This window comes from Scyliorhinus torazame, chromosome 22 (genome assembly GCF_047496885.1).
Source record: "Scyliorhinus torazame isolate Kashiwa2021f chromosome 22, sScyTor2.1, whole genome shotgun sequence".
Lineage (NCBI taxonomy): Eukaryota > Metazoa > Chordata > Chondrichthyes > Carcharhiniformes > Scyliorhinidae > Scyliorhinus > Scyliorhinus torazame.
The window spans coordinates 5,737,074-5,762,562 of NC_092728.1; the positions used below are offsets into that span (position 1 = coordinate 5,737,074).

At 58.1% G+C, this 25,489-nt stretch overlaps 1 protein-coding gene across 1 annotated transcript in view; it reads left to right on the forward strand.

The window, feature by feature from the left end:
- The window catches only part of LOC140399472 (uncharacterized), a 122,354-nt gene that overhangs the window by 48,343 nt on the left and 48,522 nt on the right, over positions 1-25,489 (forward strand). Inside the window, exon 2 of the mRNA XM_072489047.1 lies at positions 9,302-9,715. Within this exon, the coding sequence (XP_072345148.1) occupies positions 9,302-9,715 (414 nt within the window). The remainder of the gene's footprint in view (positions 1-9,301; positions 9,716-25,489) is intronic.

The following is a 25,489-nucleotide window of genomic DNA, read 5'->3' on the forward strand; positions in this document are numbered from 1 at the left end:
CGCCCCCGTTGTCACTGTCGGGGAGGGTGGGATACGCCCCCGTTGTCACTGGCGGGGAGGGTGGGATACGCTCCCGTTGTCACTGGCGGGGAGGGTGGGATGTTCCCCCGTAGTCACTGGCGGGGAGGGTGGGATGTTCCCCCGTAGTCACTGGCGGGGAGGGTGGGATGTTCCCCCGTAGTCACTGGCGGGAGGGTGGGATACGCTCCCGTTGTCACTGACGGAGAGGGTGGGATACGCTCCCGTTATCACAGGCGGGGAGGGTGGGAAACGCTCCCGTTCTCACTGACGGAGAGGGTGGGATACGCTCCCGTTTTCACAGGCGGGGAGGGCGCGATACGCTCCGGTTGTCACTGGCGGGGAGGGTGCGATACGCTCCCGTTGACACTGGCGGGGAGGGTGCGATACGCTCCGGTTGTCACTGGCGGGGAGGGTGGGATACACTCCCATTGTCACTGACGTGGAAGGTGACATACGCTCCCGTTGTCACTGGCGGGGAGGGTGCGATACGCTCCCGTTGTCATTGGCGGGGAGTGTGGGATACGCTCCCGTTGTCACTGGTGTGGAGGGTGGGATAGGCTCCCGTTGTCACTGGCGGAGAGGGTGGGATACGCTCCCGTTGTCACTGGCGGGGATGGCGGGATACGCTCCCGTTGTCACTGGCGGGAATGGCGGGATACGCTCCTGTTGACACTGGCGGGGTGGGTGGGATACGCTCCCGTTGTCACTGGCGGGGAGGTTGGGATACGCTCCCGTTGTCACTGGCGCGGAGGGTGCGATACGCTCCCGTTGTCACTGGCGGGGAGGGTGGGATATGCTCCCGTTGTCACTGGCGGGGATGGTGGGATACGCTCCCGTTGTCACTGGCGCGGAGGGTGCGATACGCTCCCGTTGTCACTGGCGGGGAGGGTGGGATACGCTCCCGTAGTCAGTGACGGGGAGAGTGGGATACGCTCCCGTTGTCACTGGCGAGGAGGGTGGGATACACTCCCGTTGTCACTGGCGGGGAGGTGGGATACGCTCCCGTTGTCACTGGCGAGGAGGGTGGGATACGCTCCCGTTGTCACTGGCGGGGTGGTGGGATACGCTCCCGTTGTCACTGGCGAGGAGGGTGGGGTACGCTCCCATTGTCACTGGCGGGGAGGGCGGGATACGCTCCCGTTGTCACTGGCGGGTGGGTGGGATACACTCCCGTTGTCACTGGCGGGGAGGGTGCGATACGCTCCCGTTGTCACTGGCGGGGAGGGTGCGATACGCTCCCGTTGTTACTGGCGGGGAGCGTGGGATACGCTCCCGTTGTCACTGGCGGGGAGTGTGGGATACGCTCCTGTTGTCACTGGCGGGGAGGGTGCGATACGCCCCCGTTCTCACTGACGGAGAGGGTGGGTTACGCTCTCGTTATCACTGGCGGGAGGGTGCGATACGCTCCCGTTGTTACTGGCGGGGAGCGTGGGATACGTTCCCGTTGTTACTGGCGGGGAGTGTGGGATGCGCTCCCATTGTCACTGGCGGGGAGGGTGCGATACGCTCCCGTTGTCACTGGCGGGGAGAGTGCGATACGCTCCCGTTGTCACTGGCGGGGAGGGTGTGATACGCTCCCGTTGTCACTGGCGGGGAGGGTGCGATACGCTCCCGTTGTCACTTGCGGGGAGGGTGGGATACGCTCCCATTGTCACTGGCAGGGAGGGTGGGATACGCTCCCATTGTCACTGGCGGGGAGGGTGGGATACGCTCCCATTGTCACTGGCGGGGAGGGTGGGATACGCTCCCATTGTCACTGGCGGGGAGGGTGGGATACGCTCCCATTGTCACTGGCGCGGAGGGTGCGATACGCTCCCGTTGTCACTGGCGGGGAGGGTGGGATGCGCTCCCGTTGTCAGTGACGGGGAGGGTGGGATAAGCTCCCGTTGTCACTGGCGAGGAGGGTGGGATACGCTCCCGTTGTCACTGGCGGGGAGGTGGGATACGCTCCCGTTGTCACTGGCGAGGAGGGTGGGATACGCTCCCGTTGTCACTGGCGGGGAGGTGGGATACGCTTCCGTTGTCACTGGCGAGGAGGGTGGGGTACGCTCCCATTGTCACTGGCGGGGAGGGCGGGATACGCTCCCGTTGTCACTGGCGGGTGGGTGGGATACGCTCCCGTTGTCACTGGCGGGGAGGGTGGGATACGCTCCCGTTTTCACTGACGGAGAGGGTGGGATACGCTCCCGTTTTCACAGGCGGGGAGGGCGCGATACGCTCCGGTTGTCACTGGCGGGGAGGGTGCGATACGCTCCCGTTGACACTGGCGGGGAGGGTGCGATACGCTCCGGTTGTCACTGGCGGGGAGGGTGGGATACACTCCCATTGTCACTGACGTGGAAGGTGACATACGCTCCCGTTGTCACTGGCGGGGAGGGTGCGATACGCTCCCGTTGTCATTGGCGGGGAGTGTGGGATACGCTCCCGTTGTCACTGGTGTGGAGGGTGGGATAGGCTCCCGTTGTCACTGGCGGAGAGGGTGGGATACGCTCCCGTTGTCACTGGCGGGGATGGCGGGATACGCTCCCGTTGTCACTGGCGGGAATGGCGGGATACGCTCCTGTTGACACTGGCGGGGTGGGTGGGATACGCTCCCGTTGTCACTGGCGGGGAGGTTGGGATACGCTCCCGTTGTCACTGGCGCGGAGGGTGCGATACGCTCCCGTTGTCACTGGCGGGGAGGGTGGGATATGCTCCCGTTGTCACTGGCGGGGATGGTGGGATACGCTCCCGTTGTCACTGGCGCGGAGGGTGCGATACGCTCCCGTTGTCACTGGCGGGGAGGGTGGGATACGCTCCCGTAGTCAGTGACGGGGAGAGTGGGATACGCTCCCGTTGTCACTGGCGAGGAGGGTGGGATACACTCCCGTTGTCACTGGTGGGGAGGTGGGATACGCTCCCGTTGTCACTGGCGAGGAGGGTGGGATACGCTCCCGTTGTCACTGGCGGGGTGGTGGGATACGCTCCCGTTGTCACTGGCGAGGAGGGTGGGGTACGCTCCCATTGTCACTGGCGGGGAGGGCGGGATACGCTCCCGTTGTCACTGGCGGGTGGGTGGGATACGCTCCCGTTGTCACTGGCGGGGAGGGTGCGATACGCTCCCGTTGTCACTGGCGGGGAGGGTGCGATACGCTCCCGTTGTTACTGGCGGGGAGCGTGGGATACGCTCCCGTTGTCACTGGCGGGGAGTGTGGGATACGCTCCTGTTGTGACTGGCGGGGAGGGTGCGATACGCCCCCGTTCTCACTGACGGAGAGGGTGGGTTACGCTCTCGTTATCACTGGCGGGAGGGTGCGATACGCTCCCGTTGTTACTGGCGGGGAGCGTGGGATACGTTCCCGTTGTTACTGGCGGGGAGTGTGGGATGCGCTCCCGTTGTCACTGGCGGGGAGGGTGCGATACGCTCCCGTTGTCACTGGCGGGGAGGGTGCGATACGCTCCCGTTGTCACTGGCGGGGAGGGTGTGATACGCTCCCGTTGTCACTGGCGGGGAGGGTGCGATACGCTCCCGTTGTCACTTGCGGGGAGGGTGGGATACGCTCCCATTGTCACTGGCAGGGAGGGTGGGATACGCTCCCATTGTCACTGGCGGGGAGGGTGGGATACGCTCCCATTGTCACTGGCGGGGAGGGTGGGATACGCTCCCATTGTCACTGGCGGGGAGGGTGGGATACGCTCCCATTGTCACTGGCGCGGAGGGTGCGATACGCTCCCGTTGTCACTGGCGGGGAGGGTGGGATGCGCTCCCGTTGTCAGTGATGGGGAGGGTGGGATAAGCTCCCGTTGTCACTGGCGAGGAGGGTGGGATACGCTCCCGTTGTCACTGGCGGGGAGGTGGGATACGCTCCCGTTGTCACTGGCGAGGAGGGTGGGATACGCTCCCGTTGTCACTGGCGGGGAGGTGGGATACGCTTCCGTTGTCACTGGCGAGGAGGGTGGGGTACGCTCCCATTGTCACTGGCGGGGAGGGCGGGATACGCTCCCGTTGTCACTGGCGGGTGGGTGGGATACGCTCCCGTTGTCACTGGCGGGGAGGGTGGGATACGCTCCCGTTGTCACTGGCGGGGAGGGTGCGATACGCTCCTGTTGTCACTGGCGGGGAGGGTGCGATACGCCCCCGTTCTCACTGACGGAGAGGGTGGGTTACGCTCCCGTTATCACTGGCGGGAGGGTGCGATACGTTCCCGTTGTCACTGGCGGGAGGGTGCGATACCCTCGCCTTGTCACTGGCGGGGAGGGTGCGATACGCTCCCGTTGTCACTGGCGGGGAGGGTGCGATACGCTCCCGTTGTCACTGGCGGGGAGGGTGCGATACGCTCCCGTTGTCACTGGCGGGAGGGTGCGATACCCTCGCCTTGTCACTGGCGGGGAGGGTGCGATACGCTCCCGTTATCACTGGCGGGAGGGTGCGATACCCTCGCCTTGTCACTGGCGGGGAGGGTGCGATACGCTCCCGTTGTCACTGGCGGGGAGGGTGTGATACGCTCCCGTTGTCACTTGCGGGGAGGGTGGGGTACGCTCCCATTGTCACTGGCGGGGAGGGTGGGATACGCTCCCGTTGTCACTGGCGCGGAGGGTGCGATACGCTCCCGTTGTCACTGGCGGGGATGGTGGGATACGCTCCCGTTGTCACTGGCGAGGAGGGTGGGGTACGCTCCCATTGTCACTGGCGGGGAGGGCGGGATACGCTCCCGTTGTCACTGGCGGGTGGGTGGGATACGCTCCCGTTGTCACTGGCGGGGAGGGTGCGATACGCTCCCGTTGTCACTGGCGGGGAGGGTGCGATACGCTCCCGTTGTTACTGGCGGGGAGCGTGGGATACGCTCCCGTTGTCACTGGCGGGGAGGGTGCGATACGCCCCCGTTCTCACTGACGGAGAGGGTGGGTTACGCTCCCGTTATCACTGGCGGGAGGGTGCGATACGCTCCCGTTGTTACTGGCGGGGAGCGTGGGATACGTTCCCGTTGTTACTGGCGGGGAGCGTGGGATGCGCTCCCGTTGTCACTGGCGGGGAGGGTGCGATACGCTCCCGTTGTCACTGGCGGGGAGGGTGTGATACGCTCCCGTTGTCACTCGCGGGGAGGGTGGGATACGCTCCCATTGTCACTGGCGGGGAGGGTGGGATACGCTCCCATTGTCACTGGCGGGGAGGGTGGGATACGCTCCCATTGTCACTGGCGGGGAGGGTGGGATACGCTCCCATTGTCACTGGCGGGGAGGGTGGGATACGCTCCCATTGTCACTGGCGCGGCGGATGGGATATGCTCCTGTTGTCACTGGCAGGGAGGGTTGGATACGCTCTCGTTGTCACTGGCGGGGAAGGTGCGATATGCTCCCTTTGCCACTGGCGGGGAGGATGGGATATGCTCCCGTTGTCACTGGCGGGGAGGGTGGGATGCACTCCCGTTGTCACTGGCAGGGAGGGTGGGATAAGCTCCCGTTGTCACTGGCAGGGAGGGTGGGATAAGCTCCCGTTGTCACTGGCGGGGAGGGTGGGATACGCTCCCGTTGTCACTGGCGGGGAGGGTGGGATACGCTCCCGTTGTCACTGGCGGGGAGGGTGGGATACGCTCCCATTGTCACTGGCGGGGAGGGTGGGATACGCTCCCATTGTCACTGGCGGGGAGGGTGGGATATGCTCCAATTGTCCCTGGCGGGGAGGGTGCGATACGCTCCCTTTGTCACTCACAGGGAGGGTGCGATATGCTCCTGTTGTCACTGGCGGGAGGGTGGGATAAGCTCCCGTTGTCACTGGCGGGGAGGGTGGGATACGCTCCCATTGTCACTGGCGGGGTGAGAGGGATACGCTCCCGTTGTCACTGGCGGGGAGGGTGGGATACGCTCCCATTGTCACTGGCGGGGAGGGTGGGATACGCTCCCGTTGTCACTGGCGGGGAGGGTGGGATACGCTCCCGTTGTCACTGGCGGGGAGGGTGGGATACGCTCCCATTGTCACTGGCGGGGAGGGTGGGATACGCTCCCATTGTCACTGGCAGGGAGGGTGGGATACGCTCCCGTTGTCACTGGCGGGGAGGGTGGGATACGCTCCCATTGTCACTGGCAGGGAGGGTGGGATACGCTCCCATTGTCACTGGCGGGGAGGGTGGGATATGCTCCAATTGTCCCTGGCGGGGAGGGTGGGATATGCTCCAATTGTCCCTGGCGGGGAGGGTGGGATATGCTCCAATTGTCCCTGGCGGGGAGGGTGCGATACGCTCCCTTTGTCACTCACAGGGAGGGTGCGATATGCTCCTGTTGTCACTGGCGGGGAGGGTATGTGCGCGAGGCCGCAGACAGTAAGGGGGGGTAGAGGTCTGCCGAATTGGAAGGTCAGACTTTGAAGGTTACACTGGAAGTCTAAACCCAGGAGTGTAGCCGCGCAGAGGTGGGGACTGGCGAGGAGGGTGGGATACGCTCCCGTTGTCACTGGCGGGGTGGTGGGATACGCTCCCGTTGTCACTGGCGAGGAGGGTGGGGTACGCTCCCATTGTCACTGGCGGGGAGGGCGGGATACGCTCCCGTTGTCACTGGCGGGTGGGTGGGATACGCTCCCGTTGTCACTGGCGGGGAGGGTGCGATACGCTCCCGTTGTCACTGGCGGGGAGGGTGCGATACGCTCCCGTTGTTACTGGCGGGGAGCGTGGGATACGCTCCCGTTGTCACTGGCGGGGAGTGTGGGATACGCTCCTGTTGTCACTGGCGGGGAGGATGGGATATGCTCCCGTTGTCACTGGCGGGGAGGGTGGGATGCACTCCCGTTGTCACTGGCAGGGAGGGTAGGATAAGCTCCCGTTGTCACTGGCAGGGAGGGTGGGATAAGCTCCCGTTGTCACTGGCAGGGAGGGTGGGATACGCTCCCGTTGTCACTGGCAGGGAGGGTGGGATACCCAGGAGTGTAGCCGCGCAGAGGTGGGGACGGACGTAGAGACGGAAATTTTTGAACTCCCTTCCCTGGACTGAGGTTTGTTACACAAAACCCCTTTATCTCCACTGAGTGGGAACCGGAGGCCAGTGAGATTTTGTTGATTAGCAGGATGGATGAAGAGAGAACAGCGCCTTACCGTGTCGGGGTGTATGAAGCTCTCCGTGCTCCCAGAGTCGATTAGGCAGGGCGTCTCGTGCCCGTTGATGAAAATGGTCGTCGTAGCGGTTGAAAGTGTTCGAGGTCAAGACTGATCCAGGGTCACCGAGGCCAATCGCAGCAGTTGAGAATTCTGTTCAGGCAGTGTGTGGTCGGCCGAGCTGGGGTCCTGGGGGTTCTTCCAAGATGGCGTCTCCCATTGGTCTCACATGGCCGGGGGTGCACAAAATGGCAGCGCCCATCCCTCAAGCGTGGCGTCTGCTGAACAAGATGGCGGCTCCCAGGGTCCGCATGTGGCCCTGGGATATGGGGGTGGCGGCGACCGCTGGCGCACAGGGCCCATGGAGAAGTTTGTGGTGGCGGTCCGCATTCGCCGCTAGAGACCGCGGCCACCGCCCGGGCCTGGCATGCCCCCACGAACGAGCCCTTTTTGCCGCATCCCTTGCAGCTGGCTGCGCGGGCCGGGCAGCGCAGGCGGGGTTGCTTGGCCTGCCCGCAAAAGTAGTAGCGGGGCCCCTCGGGGTTGCCAGGCCGCCTTGCACAGCAGGCCTGTGGGGGGCGGGGGTGGGGGAAGTCTCGGGATCGGCCGCAGAGGGGTTCCACGCTGCCCAGGGGGCTGCCGCGCGGTCGGGAACGTAAGCGCGGGCGTTCCTGGAGGCCACATCCAGGGAGCGTGCAAGGGCCCATGCCTCCCTGAGACCCAGGGTGTCCTTCACTAACAGATGCTGGTGGATTTGACGAAAGGATACCTGCCACGAAAGCGTCCCGAACTAAGAGTTCCGTGTGTTCGCTCGCCGAAACTTGCGGGCAGTTGCAGCTTCTGCCCAGCACCAGGAGTGCGCGGTAGAATTCCGCCAGCGATTCCCCAGGAGTTTGTCGCCTTGTTGCAAGCAGGTGCCGGGCGTAGACCTGGTTTATTGGGCGAATATAGTGTCCTTTTAGCAGCTCTATTGCTGCATCGAAGTCTTCCGCTTCCTCGATGAGGGTGTAGATCTCCGGGCTCACCCTTGAGTGCAGGACGTGCAGTTTCTGCTCTCCAGTGGGTGCGTTTTTGGCCGTCTCGAGATACCCTTTAAAACACGCCAGCCAGTGCTTAAAGATTGCCGCTGAGTTCGCCGCGTGGGGGCTGAGTTGCAGACACTCCGGCTTGATTCGGAGCTCCATCCTTTCTTCTTAAAAATCTAGCTTATTAAATTGATGCACGATCAATGACCACTAAAGCGAGGTTGTAGTACAACTGAAGGCTTTAATAAGCTAGATGTTTCCCCCAGCAGCTCAGGTACAGAATGAAGGCTGCTGGGGCAGCACGGGCTCTTATACTCCACCTAGCAGGGCGGAGCTATTATACACTCGCGCCAATAGCAAGCATACAGGTTCTACCAATGGTGCTTTAGCCTCTCAGGTACCGTAATACCTATAATACCACAATCACACATGCTCAGTCTCTTTCCAGTGGAGACACTCAGTGAGTACAGACACATGGTTGATTGAACATCACACCCACCACGTGGATTGTAGCAGACTGGTTTGTCAGTCTGAGTAGCTATAGCAGGATTAACAGTAGCGTCGGATCCAAGTAGGAGAATTGTTAATAGTTTAATAAACGTGTTAAAGCTTTCTCCAAGTCTGAACCTTTGTCAGAGTGCACATCAAGGAAGCAGCTTATGCTACGTCAAGAGCATAACAAAACATCTGTCTCTCTCTCTCTGTGTCTGTCTGGCGCTCTCATTCTCTGTCTGGCGCTCTCTGTTTGTCTGTCTCTCCCGCTCTGCCTTTCTCCATCTGCCTCTGTCTCTCTCAGTCTCTCCCTCTCTCTCTGTCTGTGTCCCTGTCTCTCTCTCACTGTGTCTCACTCTCACTCTGGGTCTCTCTCACTCTGTGTCTTTCTCTGTTTGTCCCTATCTTTCTGGTCTGTGTCCCTGTCTGTCTCCCTCTTTGTCTCTGTGTGTGTGTGTCTCTCCTCTGTTTTTCTCTCTCACTCTGCATCTCTCTGTCTGTCCCTGTCTCTCTGTCTGTGTCCCTGTCTGTCTGTCTCTCTGTGACTCCCTCTTTGTCTCTCTCTCTCTCTTGTTCTGTCTATCCCGGTCTCTCTGTCTGTGTCCGTCTGTCTCTGTGTCTGTGTCTGCCTCTCTCTGTGCCAATGGTGGGTGATTGATTTCTGCTATTTCCTCCCCCTCGACCCCCCTTCCCATGCCGCAGATTTTGTCCAGGTTTTTGATATCCTGATTACGGCCGAGGGGAGTAATTCGTCTTTCCACCCGGAGATTCTGTTCCTCAACGCGTCGGGCTTCGTCCTGGCGAGGATGGGTGACCCCGCCACGCTGTACTGCCGCATCATGCTGGTCGATGACTCTCCCGACACCAAGTACAAGGTTCACTGGGAGACGGGCCGCTTTGCTGACCTGGTAGTAGCTCAATTCGACCAGAGCCGTGACTCTGCCCCAATCATCCACCCCGGCTACCGGGACCGGCTCAGCATGATCTCCCGCGGCCCCGAGAACCATCTCCACTTCAGCAGTGTGCAGGAGCAGGACTTCGGCGAGTACGTGTGCAAGGGACAGATTGTCGGGCAGGAGGGAGAGTCCTTCTCCTCACTGTCCGTGTTGGCGGAGGGTAAGTGTCTGTGTTCCTCACCCAAACCCCCACACACTGACCCGCATACACCCCCACACACCCCCACACGCTGACCCGCATACACACCCACACACTGACCCGCATACACACCCACACACTGACCCGCATACACCCCCACACACTGACCCGCATACACCCCGACACACTGACCCGCATACACCCCCACACACTGACACACCTACACACTGACCCGCCTACACACCCACACACTGACCCGCATACACACCCACACACTGACACACCCACACACACATACACTGACACACACTGACCCGCCTACACACCCACACACTGACACACACACCCACACACTGACACATCCACACACTGACACGCCTACATACCCACACACTGACCCGCATACACACCCACACTGACCCGCATACACACCCACACACTGACACACCTACACACACACTGACCCGCATACACACCCACACACTGACACACCCACACACTGACCCGCATACACACCCACACACTGACACACACACACACACACTGACCCACATACACACCCACACACTGACACACCCACACACTGACCCGCCTACACACCCACACACACACAGACCCGCATACACACCCACACACTGACACACACACAGACACACCTACACACTGACACACCTACACACTGACCCGCATACACACCCACACACTGACACACCCACACATACACTGACCCGCATACACACCCACACACTGACACACCCACACACACACTGACCCGCATACACACCCACACACTGACACACATACACACAGACCCGCATACACACCCACACACTGACACACCTACACACACACACTGACACAACCACACACACACCCACACTGACCCGCATACACACCCACACACTGACACACCCACACACACACTGACCCGCATACACACCCACACACTGACACACCTACACACACACACTGACACAACCACACACACACCCACACTGACCCGCATACACACCCACACACTGACACACCCACACACACTGACCCGCATACACACCCACACACTGACACACCTACACACTGACACACCCACACACACTGACCCGCCTACACACCCACACACTGACACACACACACACACCGACACACCCACACACACTGACCCGCCTACACAGCCACACACTGACACCCCCACACACACTGACCCGCCTACACACCCACACACTGACACACCCACACACTGACACACCCACACATCCTGACCCGCAAACACACCCACACACTGACACACCTACACACAGACCCGCATACACACCCACCCACTGACACACCTACACACACACACTGACCCGCATACACACCCACACACTGACACACCCACACACTGACACACCCACACACTGACCCGCATACACATAAACACACTGACACACCTACACACAGACACACCCACACACACAGACCCGCATACACACCCACACACTGACACACACACACACACACACTGACCCGCATACACACCCACACACTGACACACACACACACACACTGACACACCTACACACTGACACACCCACACACACAGACCCGCATACACACCCAAACACTGACACACACACACTGACCCGCATACACACCCACACACTGACACACACACACACAGACACACCTACACACTGACACACACTGACACACCCCCACACATACACAGACACACCTACACACAGACCCGCATACACACCCACACACCTACACACAGACCCGCATACACACCCACACGCCTACACACACCCACACACTGACACACACACAAACACACCCACACACTGACCCGCATACACACCCACCCACTGACACACCCACACACTGACCCGCATACACACCCACACACTGACACACCCACACACTGACCCGCATACACACCCACACAATGACACACCCACACACTGACACACCCACACACTGACCCGCATACACACCCACACACTGATACACACACACACACACACACTGAACCACATACACACCCACACACTGACACACCCACACACTGACACACACTGACCCGCATACACACCCACACAGACCCGCAGACACACCGACCCGCATAGACACCCACACACTGACCTGCATACACACCCACACACTGACACACCCACACACACACTGACCCGCATACACACCCACACACTGACACACACAAACACCCACACACTGACACACACACACACACACACACACACACACTGACCCGCCTACACACCCACACACTGACACACCCACACACTGACACACCCACACACTGACACACCTACACACACACTGACCCGCATACACACCCACACACTGACACACCCACACACACACTGGCCCGCATACGCACCCACACACTGACACAACCACAAACACACCCACACTGACCCGCATACACACCCACACACTGACACACCCACACACTGACCCGCATACACACCCACACACTGACACACCCACACACTGACCCGCATACACACCCACACACTGACACACCTACACACATACACTGACCCGCATACACACCCACACACTGACACACCCACACACACACACTGACCCGCATACACACCCACACACTGACACACACACACACTGACACACCTACACACACACACTGACCCGCATACACACCCACACTGACACACCTACACACACACACTGACACAACCACACACACGCCCACACTGACCCGCATACACACCCACACACTGACACACCCACACACTGACACACCCACACACACTGACCCGCATACACACCCACACACTGACACACCTACACACATACACTGACCCGCATACACACCCACACTGACACACCCACACAACCTGACCCGCATACACATCCACACACTGACACACCCACACACTGACACACCTACCCGCATACACACCCACACACTGACACACCTACACTGACCCGCATACACACCCACACACACTGACCCGCCTACACACCCACACACTGACACACACACACACACCGACACACCCACACACACTGACCCGCCTACACAGCCACACACTGACACCCCCACACACACTGACCCGCCTACACACCCACACACTGACACACCCACACACTGACACACCCACACATCCTGACCCGCAAACACACCCACACACTGACACACCTACACACAGACCCGCATACACACCCACCCACTGACACACCTACACACACACACTGACCCGCATACACACCCACACACTGACACACCCACACACTGACACACCCACACACTGACCCGCATACACATAAACACACTGACACACCTACACACAGACACACCCACACACACAGACCCGCATACACACCCACACACTGACACACACACACACACACACTGACCCGCATACACACCCACACACTGACACACACACACACACACTGACACACCTACACACTGACACACCCACACACACAGACCCGCATACACACCCAAACACTGACACACACACACTGACCCGCATACACACCCACACACTGACACACACACACACAGACACACCTACACACTGACACACACTGACACACCCCCACACATACACAGACACACCTACACACAGACCCGCATACACACCCACACACCTACACACAGACCCGCATACACACCCACACGCCTACACACACCCACACACTGACACACACACAAACACACCCACACACTGACCCGCATACACACCCACCCACTGACACACCCACACACTGACCCGCATACACACCCACACACTGACACACCCACACACTGACCCGCATACACACCCACACAATGACACACCCACACACTGACACACCCACACACTGACCCGCATACACACCCACACACTGATACACACACACACACACACACTGAACCACATACACACCCACACACTGACACACCCACACACTGACACACACTGACCCGCATACACACCCACACAGACCCGCATACACACCGACCCGCATAGACACCCACACACTGACCTGCATACACACCCACACACTGACACACCCACACACACACTGACCCGCATACACACCCACACACTGACACACACAAACACCCACACACTGACACACACACACACACACACACACACACACTGACCCGCCTACACACCCACACACTGACACACCCACACACTGACACACCCACACACTGACACACCTACACACACACTGACCCGCATACACACCCACACACTGACACACCCACACACACACTGGCCCGCATACGCACCCACACACTGACACAACCACAAACACACCCACACTGACCCGCATACACACCCACACACTGACACACCCACACACTGACCCGCATACACACCCACACACTGACACACCCACACACTGACCCGCATACACACCCACACACTGACACACCTACACACATACACTGACCCGCATACACACCCACACACTGACACACCCACACACACACACTGACCCGCATACACACCCACACACTGACACACACACACACTGACACACCTACACACACACACTGACCCGCATACACACCCACACTGACACACCTACACACACACACTGACACAACCACACACACGCCCACACTGACCCGCATACACACCCACACACTGACACACCCACACACTGACACACCCACACACACTGACCCGCATACACACCCACACACTGACACACCTACACACATACACTGACCCGCATACACACCCACACTGACACACCCACACAACCTGACCCGCATACACATCCACACACTGACACACCCACACACTGACACACCTACCCGCATACACACCCACACACTGACACACCTACACTGACCCGCATACACACCCACACACTGACACACACACACACTGACACACACACACACTGGCACACACTATCCCGCCTACACACCCACACACTGACACACCTACACACTGACACACCCACACACACAGACCCGCATACACACCCACACACTGACACACACACACACACACACACACACACTGACCCGCATACACACACACACACTGACACACCTACACACTGACACACCCACACACACAGACCCGCATACACACCCAAACACTGACACACACACACTGACCCGCATACACAACCACACACTGACACACACACACTGACACACACTGACCCGCCTACACACCCACACACTGACACGCATACACCCCCACACACTGACCCGCATACGCCCCCACACACTGACCCGCATACACCCCCACACACTGACACACCCACACACTGACCCGCATACACCCCCACACACTGACACACCCACACACTGACCCGCATACACACCCACACACTGACACACCCACACACACACACACTGACCCGCATACACCCCCACACACTGACCCGCATACACACCCACACTGACCCGCATACACACCCACACACTGACACGCACACACACACTGACACACCTACACACACACTGACCCGCATACACACCCACACACTGACAAACCCACACACACACACACTGACCCGCCTACACACCCACACACTGACACACACACACAAACAGACACACCTACACACAGACCCGCAGACACACCCACACACCTACACACACCCACACACTGACACACCCACACACTGACACACACACACACACACTGACCCGCATACACACCCACACACTGACACACCCACACACTGACCCGCATACACACCCACACACTGACACACCCACACACTGACCCGCATACACACCCACACACTGACACACCTACACACTGACCCGCATACACACCCACACACTGACACACCCACACACACACTGACCCGCATACACACCCACACACTGACACACCCACACACACACTGACCCGCATACACACCCACACACTGACACACACAGACCCGCATACACACCCACACATTGACACACCCACACACACACTGACCCGCATACACACCCACACACTGACACACACAGACCCGCATACACACCCACACACTGACACACCCACACACACACTGACCCGCATACACACCCACACACTGACACACCGACACACACACACTGACACAACCACACACACACCCACACTGACCCGCATACACACCCACACACTGACACACCCACACACTGACACACCCACACACACTGACCCGCATACGCACCCACACACTGACACACACACAGACACACCTACACACTGACCCGCCTGCACACCCACACACTGACACACCCACACACTGACACACCCACCCACACACACTGACCCGCATACACACCCACACTGACACACCGACACACACTGACACACTCACACACACCCACACACTGACCCGCCTACACAACCACACACTGACACACACACACACACTGACCCGCCTACACACCCACACACTGACACACCCACACACCGACACACCCACACACACTGACCCGCCTACACACCCACACACTGACACACCCACACACTGACACACCCACACATCCTGACCCGCATACACACCCACACACTGACACACCTACACACAGACCCGCATACACACCCACCCACTGACACACCTACACACACACACTGACCCGCATACACACCCACACACTGACACACCCACACACTGACCCGCAAACACATAAACACACTGACACACCTACACACTGACACACCCACACACACAGACCCGCATACACACCCACACACTGACACACACACACACACACTGACCCGCATACACACCCACACACTGACACACACACACACACACTGACACACCTACACACTGACACACCCACACACACAGACCCGCATACACACCCAAACACTGACACACACACACTGACCCGCATACACACCCACACACTGACACACACACACACAGACACACCTACACACTGACACACACTGACACACCCCCACACATACACAGACACACCTACACACAGACCCGCATACACACCCACACACCTACACACAGACCCGCATACACACCCACACGCCTACACACACCCACACACTGACACACCCACACACTGACACACACACAAACACACCCACACACTGACCCGCATACACACCCACCCACTGACACACCCACACACTGACCCGCATACACACCCACACACTGACACACCCACACACTGACCCGCATACACACCCACACAATGACACACCCACACACTGACCCGCATACACACCCACACACTGATACACACACACACACACACTGAACCACATACACACCCACACACTGACACACCCACACACACCCGCATACACACCCACACAGACCCGCATACACACCACACACTGACACACCCACACACTGACACACCTACACACTGACCCGCATAGACACCCACACACTGACACACCCACACACACACTGACCTGCATACACACCCACACACTGACACACCCACACACACACTGACCCGCATACACACCCACACACTGACACACACACACACCCACACACTGACACACACACACACTGACCCGCCTACACACCCACACACTGACACACCCACACACTGACACACCTACACACACACACTGACCCGCATACACACCCACACACTGACACAACCACACACTGACACACCTACACACTGACACACCTACACACACACACTGACCCGCATACACACCCACACACTGACACAACCACACACTGACCCGCATACACACCCACACACTGACACACACACACACTGACCCGCATACACACCCACACACTGACACACCTACACACATACACTGACCCGCATACACACCCACACACTGACACACACACACACAGACACACCCACACACTGACCCGCATACACACCCACACACTGACACACCCACACACACACAGACCCGCATACACACCCACACAGACCCGCATACACACCACACACTGACACACCTACACACTGTCCCGCATAGACACCCACACACTGACACACCCACACACACACTGACCCGCATACACACCCACACACTGACACACACACACACCCACACACTGACACACACACACACACACACACACTGACACACCCACACACTGACACACCTACACACACACACTGACCCGCATACACACCCACACACTGACACAACCACACACACACCCACACTGGCCCGCAGACACACCCAGACACTGACACAACCACACACTGACCCGCATACACACCCACACACTGACACACCTACACACATACACTGACCCGCATACACACCCACACACTGACACACACACACACAGACACACCTACACACTGACACACACACACTGACCCGCCTACACACCCACACACTGACACACCCACACACTGACACACACACACACTGACCCGCATACACACCCACACACTGACACACCTACACACATACAGTGACCCGCATACACACCCACACACTGACACACACACACACAGACACACCTACACACTGACACACACACACTGACACACACACACACTGACCCGCATACACACCCACACACTGACACACCTACACACATAGTGACCCGCCTACACACCCACACACTGACACAACCACACACAGACCCGCATACACGCCCACACACTGACACACCTACACACATACAGTGACCCGCATACACACCCACACACTGACACACACACACACAGACACACCCACACACTGACACACACCCACACTGACCCGCATACACACCCACACACTGACACACCAACACACATACACTGACCCGCATACACACCCACACACTGACACACACACACTGACCCGCCTACACACCCACACACTGACACACCCACACACTGACACACCTACACACACACACTGACACAACCACACACACGCCCACACTGACCCGCATACACACCCACACACTGACACACCCACACACTGACACACCCACACACACTGACCCGCATACACACCCACACACTGACACACCTACACACATACACTGACCCGCATACACACCCACACACTGACACACCCACACACTGACACACCCACACAACCTGACCCGCATAGACATCCACACACTGACACACCTACCCGCATACACACCCACACACAGACACACCTACACTGACCCGCATACACACCCACACACTGACACACACACACACACTCTGGCACACACTGACCCGCATACACACCCACACACTGACACACACACACACACACACACTGACCCGCATACACACCCACACACTGACCCGCATACACACCCACACACTGACACACCTACCCGCATACACACCCACACACTGACACACCTACACTGACCCGCATACACACCCACACACTGACACACACACACACACTCTGGCACACACTGACCCGCATACACACCCACACACTGACACACACACACACACACACACTGACCCGCATACACACACACACACTGACACACACACACTGACCCGCACACACACTGACACACACACACACTGACACAACCACACACACAGACCCGCATACACACCCAAACACTGACACACACACACTGACCCGCATACACACCCACACACTGACACACACACACACAGACACACCTACACACTGACACACACTGACACACCCCCACACTGACACACACACACACACACCCACACACTGACCCGCATACACACCCACCCACTGACACACCCACACACTGACCCGCATACACACCCACCCACTGACACACCCACACACTGACCCGCATACACACCCACACAATGACACACCCACACACTGACACACCCACACACTGACCCGCATACACACCCACACACTGATACACACACACACACACACCCACACACTGACCCGCATACACACCCACACACCCACACACTGGCACACACACACATACACTGACCCGCCTACACACCCACACACTGACACACCCACACACTGACACACCCACACACTGACACACCTACACACACACACTGACCCGCATACACACCCACACACTGACACACCTACACATACACACTGGCCCGCATACACACCCACACACTGACACACCCACACACTGACCCGCATACACACCCACACACTGACACACCCACACACACTGACCCGCATACACACCCACACACTGACACACACACACACACAGACACACCTACACACTGACACACCCACACACTGACACACCCACACACTGACACACCTGCACACACACACTGACCCGCATACACGCCCACACTGACACACCTACACACACACACTGACACAACCACACACACGCCCACACTGACCCGCATACACACCCACACACTGACACACCCACACACTGACACACCCACACACACTGACCCGCATACACACCCACACACTGACACACCTACACATATACACTGACCCGCATACACACCCACACTGACACACCCACACACACACACTGACCCGCATACACCCCCACACACTGACACACCCACACACTGACACACCCACACAACCTGACCCGCATACACATCCACACACTGACACACCCACACACTGACACACCTACCCGCATACACACCCACACACTGACACACCTACACTGACCCGCATACACACCCACACACTGACACACACACACACACACTGACACACACACACACTGGCACACACTGACCCGCCTACACACCCACACACTGACACACCTACACACTGACACACCCACACACACAGACCCGCATACACACCCACACACTGACACACACACACACTGACACACCTACACACTGACACACACACACACACACTGATCCGCCTACACACCCACACACTGACACACCCACACACTGACACACACACTGACACCCACCCACACACACACAGACACACCTACACACAGACCCGCATACACACTGACACACCCACACACACAGACCCGCATACACACCCACACACTGACACACACACACACACACACTGACCCGCATACACTCCCACACACTGACACACACACACACACCCACACACACAGACCCGCATACACACCCTGACCCGCATACACACCCACACACTGACACACACACACACATACACAGACACACCTACACACAGACCCGCATACACACCCACACACCTACACACAGACCCGCATACACACCCACATGCCTACACACACCCACACACTGACACACCCACACACTCACACACACACACACACACCCACACACTGAGCCGCATACACACCCACCCACTGACACACCCACACACTGACCCGCATACACACCCACCCACTGACACACCCACACACTGACCCGCATACACACCCACACAATGACACACCCACACACTGACACACCCACACACTGACCCGCATACACACCCACACACTGATACACACACACACACACACTGAACCACATACACACCCACACACTGACCCGCATACACACCCACACACTGACACACCCACACACTGACCTGCATACACACCCACACACTGACACACCCACACACACACTGACACATCCACCCACACACACACACTGACCCGCATACACACCCACACACTGACACACACACACACACACTGACACACCTACACACTGACACACCCACACACTGACACACCCGCCTACACACGCACTGACCCGCATAAACACCCACACTGACACACACACACACACACTGACCCGCATACACCCCCACACACTGACCTGCATACACACCCACATGCCTACACACACCCACACACTGACACACCGACACACTCACTCACACACACACACACACCCACACACTGACCCGCATACACACCCACCCACTGACACACCCACACACTGACCCGCATACACACCCACCAACTGACACACCCACACACTGACCCGCATACACACCCACACACTGACACACCCACACACTGACCCGCATACACACCCACACAATGACACACCCACACACTGACGCACCCACACACTGACCCGCATACACACCCACACACTGATACACACACACACACACTGAACCACATACACACCCACACACTGACCCGCATACACACCCACACACTGACACACCCACACACACTGACCTGCATACACACCCACACACTGACACACCCACACACACACTGACACACCCACCCCCACACACACACTGACCCGCATACACACCCACACACTGACACACACACACACACACTGACACACCTACACACTGACACACACACACACACTGATCCGCCTACACACCCACACACTGACACACCCACACACTGACACACCCGCCCACACACGCACTGACCCGCATAAACACCCACACTGACACACACACACTGACCCGCATACACCCCCACACACTGACCCGCATACACCCCCACACACTGACCCGCATACACCTCCACACACTGACCCGCATACACCCCCACACACCGACACACCCACACACTGACCCGCATACACCCCCACATACTGACCCGCATACACCCCCACACACTGACACACCCACACACTGACCCGCATACACCCCCACACACTGACACACCCACACACTGACCCGCATACACACCCACACACTGACACACCCACACACACACACACTGACCCGCATACACCCCCACACACTGACCCGCATACACACCCACACTGACCCACATACACACCCACACACTGACTCGCACACACACACTGACACACCTACACACACACAGACCCGCATACACACACACAGACACACCCACACACACACACACTGACCCGCCTACACACCCACACACTGACACACCCACACACTGACACACACACACACACAAACAGACACACCTACACACAGACCCGCATACACACCCACACACCTACACACACCCACACACTGACACACCCACACACTGACACACACACACACACACTGACCCGCATACACACCCACACACTGACACACCCACACACTGACCCGCATACACACCCACACACTGACACACCCACACACTGACCCGCATACACACCCACACACTGACACACCTACACACTGACCCGCATACACACCCACACACTGACACACACACACACACACTGACCCGCATACACACCCACAGACTGACACACCCACACACTGACCCGCATACACACCCACACACTGACACACCCACACACACACTGACCCGCATACACACCCACACACTGACACACCCACACACACACTGACCCGCATACACACCCACACACTGACACACCCACACACTGACCTGCATACACACCCACACACTGACACACCCACACACACACTGACCCGCATACACACCCACACACTGACACACCCACACACACACTGACCCGCATACACACCCACACACTGACACACACACACACACAGACCCGCATACACACCCACACATTGACACACCCACACACACACTGACCCGCATACACACCCACACACTGACACACACACACACACACACAGACCCGCATACACACCCACACACTGACAGACATACACACACACACTGACACAACCACACACACAGACCCGCATACACACCCAAACACTGACACACACACACTGACCCGCATACACACCCACACACTGACACACACACACAGACACATCTACACACTGACACACACTGACACACCCCCACACATACACAGACACACCTACACACAGACCCGCATACACACCCACACACCTACACACAGACCCGCATTCACACCCACACGCCTACACACACCCACACACTGACACACCCACACACACACCCACACACTGACCCGCATACACACCCACCCACTGACACACCCACACACTGACCCGCATACACACCCACACACTGACACACCCACACACTGACCCGCATACACACCCACACAATGACACACCCACACACTGACACACCCACACACTGACCCGCATACACACCCACACACTGATACACACACACACTGAACCACATACACACCCACACACTGACACACCCACACACACACAGACCCGCATACACACCCACACAGACCCGCATACACACCACACAATGACACACCCACACACTGACACACCTACACACTGACCCGCATACACACCCACACACTGACACACACACACACACACTGACCTGCATACACACCCACACACTGACACACCCACACACACACTGACCCGCATACAGACCCACACACTGACACACACACACTGACCCGCATACACACCCACACACTGACACACACACACACACACACACACTGACCCGCCTACACACCCACACACTGACACACCCACACACTGACACACCTACACACTGACACACCTACACACACACACTGACCCGCATACACACCCACACACTGACACACCTACACACACACACTGACACAACCACACACACACCCACACTGACCCGCATACACACCCACACACTGACACACACACACACTGACACACCCACACACTGACACACCTACACACACACACTGACACAACCACACACACACCCACACTGACCCGCATACACACCCACACACACACACTGACCCGCATACACACCCACACACTGACACACCTACACACATACACTGACCCGCATACACACCCACACACTGACACACCCACACACACACACTGACCCGCATACACACCCACACACTGACACACACACACACACCTACACACTGACACACACACACTGACCCGCCTACACACCCACACACTGACACACCCACACACACACACTGACCCGCATACACACCCACACTGACACACCTACACACACACACTGACACAACCACACACACACCCACACTGACCCGCATACACACCCACACACTGACACACCCACACACTGACACACCCACACACACTGACCCGCATACACACCCACACACTGACACACCCACACAACCTGACCCGCATACACATCCACACACTGACACACCCACACACTGACACACCTACCCGCATACACACCCACACACTGACACACCTACACTGACCCGCATACACACCCACACACTGACACACACACACACTGACCCGCATACACACCCACACACTGACACACACACACACACACTGACACACACACACACTGGCACACACTGACCCGCCTACACACCCACACACTGACACACCTACACACTGACACACCCACACACACAGACCCGCATACACACCCACACTGACCCGCATACACACCCACACACACACACTGGCCCGCATACACACCCACACACTGACACACCTACACACACACACTGACACAACCACACACACACCCACACTGACCCGCATACACACCCACACACTGACACACACACACACTGACACACCCACACACTGACACACCTACACACACACACTGACACAACCACACACACACCCACACTGACCCGCATACACACCCACACACACACACTGACCCGCATACACACCCACACACTGACACACCTACACACATACACTGACCCGCATACACACCCACACACTGACACACCCACACACACACACTGACCCGCATACACACCCACACACTGACACACACACACACACAGACACACCTACACACTGACACACACACACTGACCCGCCTACACACCCACACACTGACACACCCACACACTGACACACCTACACACACACACTGACCCGCATACACACCCACACTGACACACCTACACACACACACTGACACAACCACACACACACCCACACTGACCCGCATACACACCCACACACTGACACACCCACACACACTGACCCGCATACACACCCACACACTGACACACCCACACAACCTGACCCACATACACATCCACACACTGACACACCCACACACTGACACACCTACCCGCATACACACCCACACACTGACACACCTACACTGACCCGCATACACACCCAC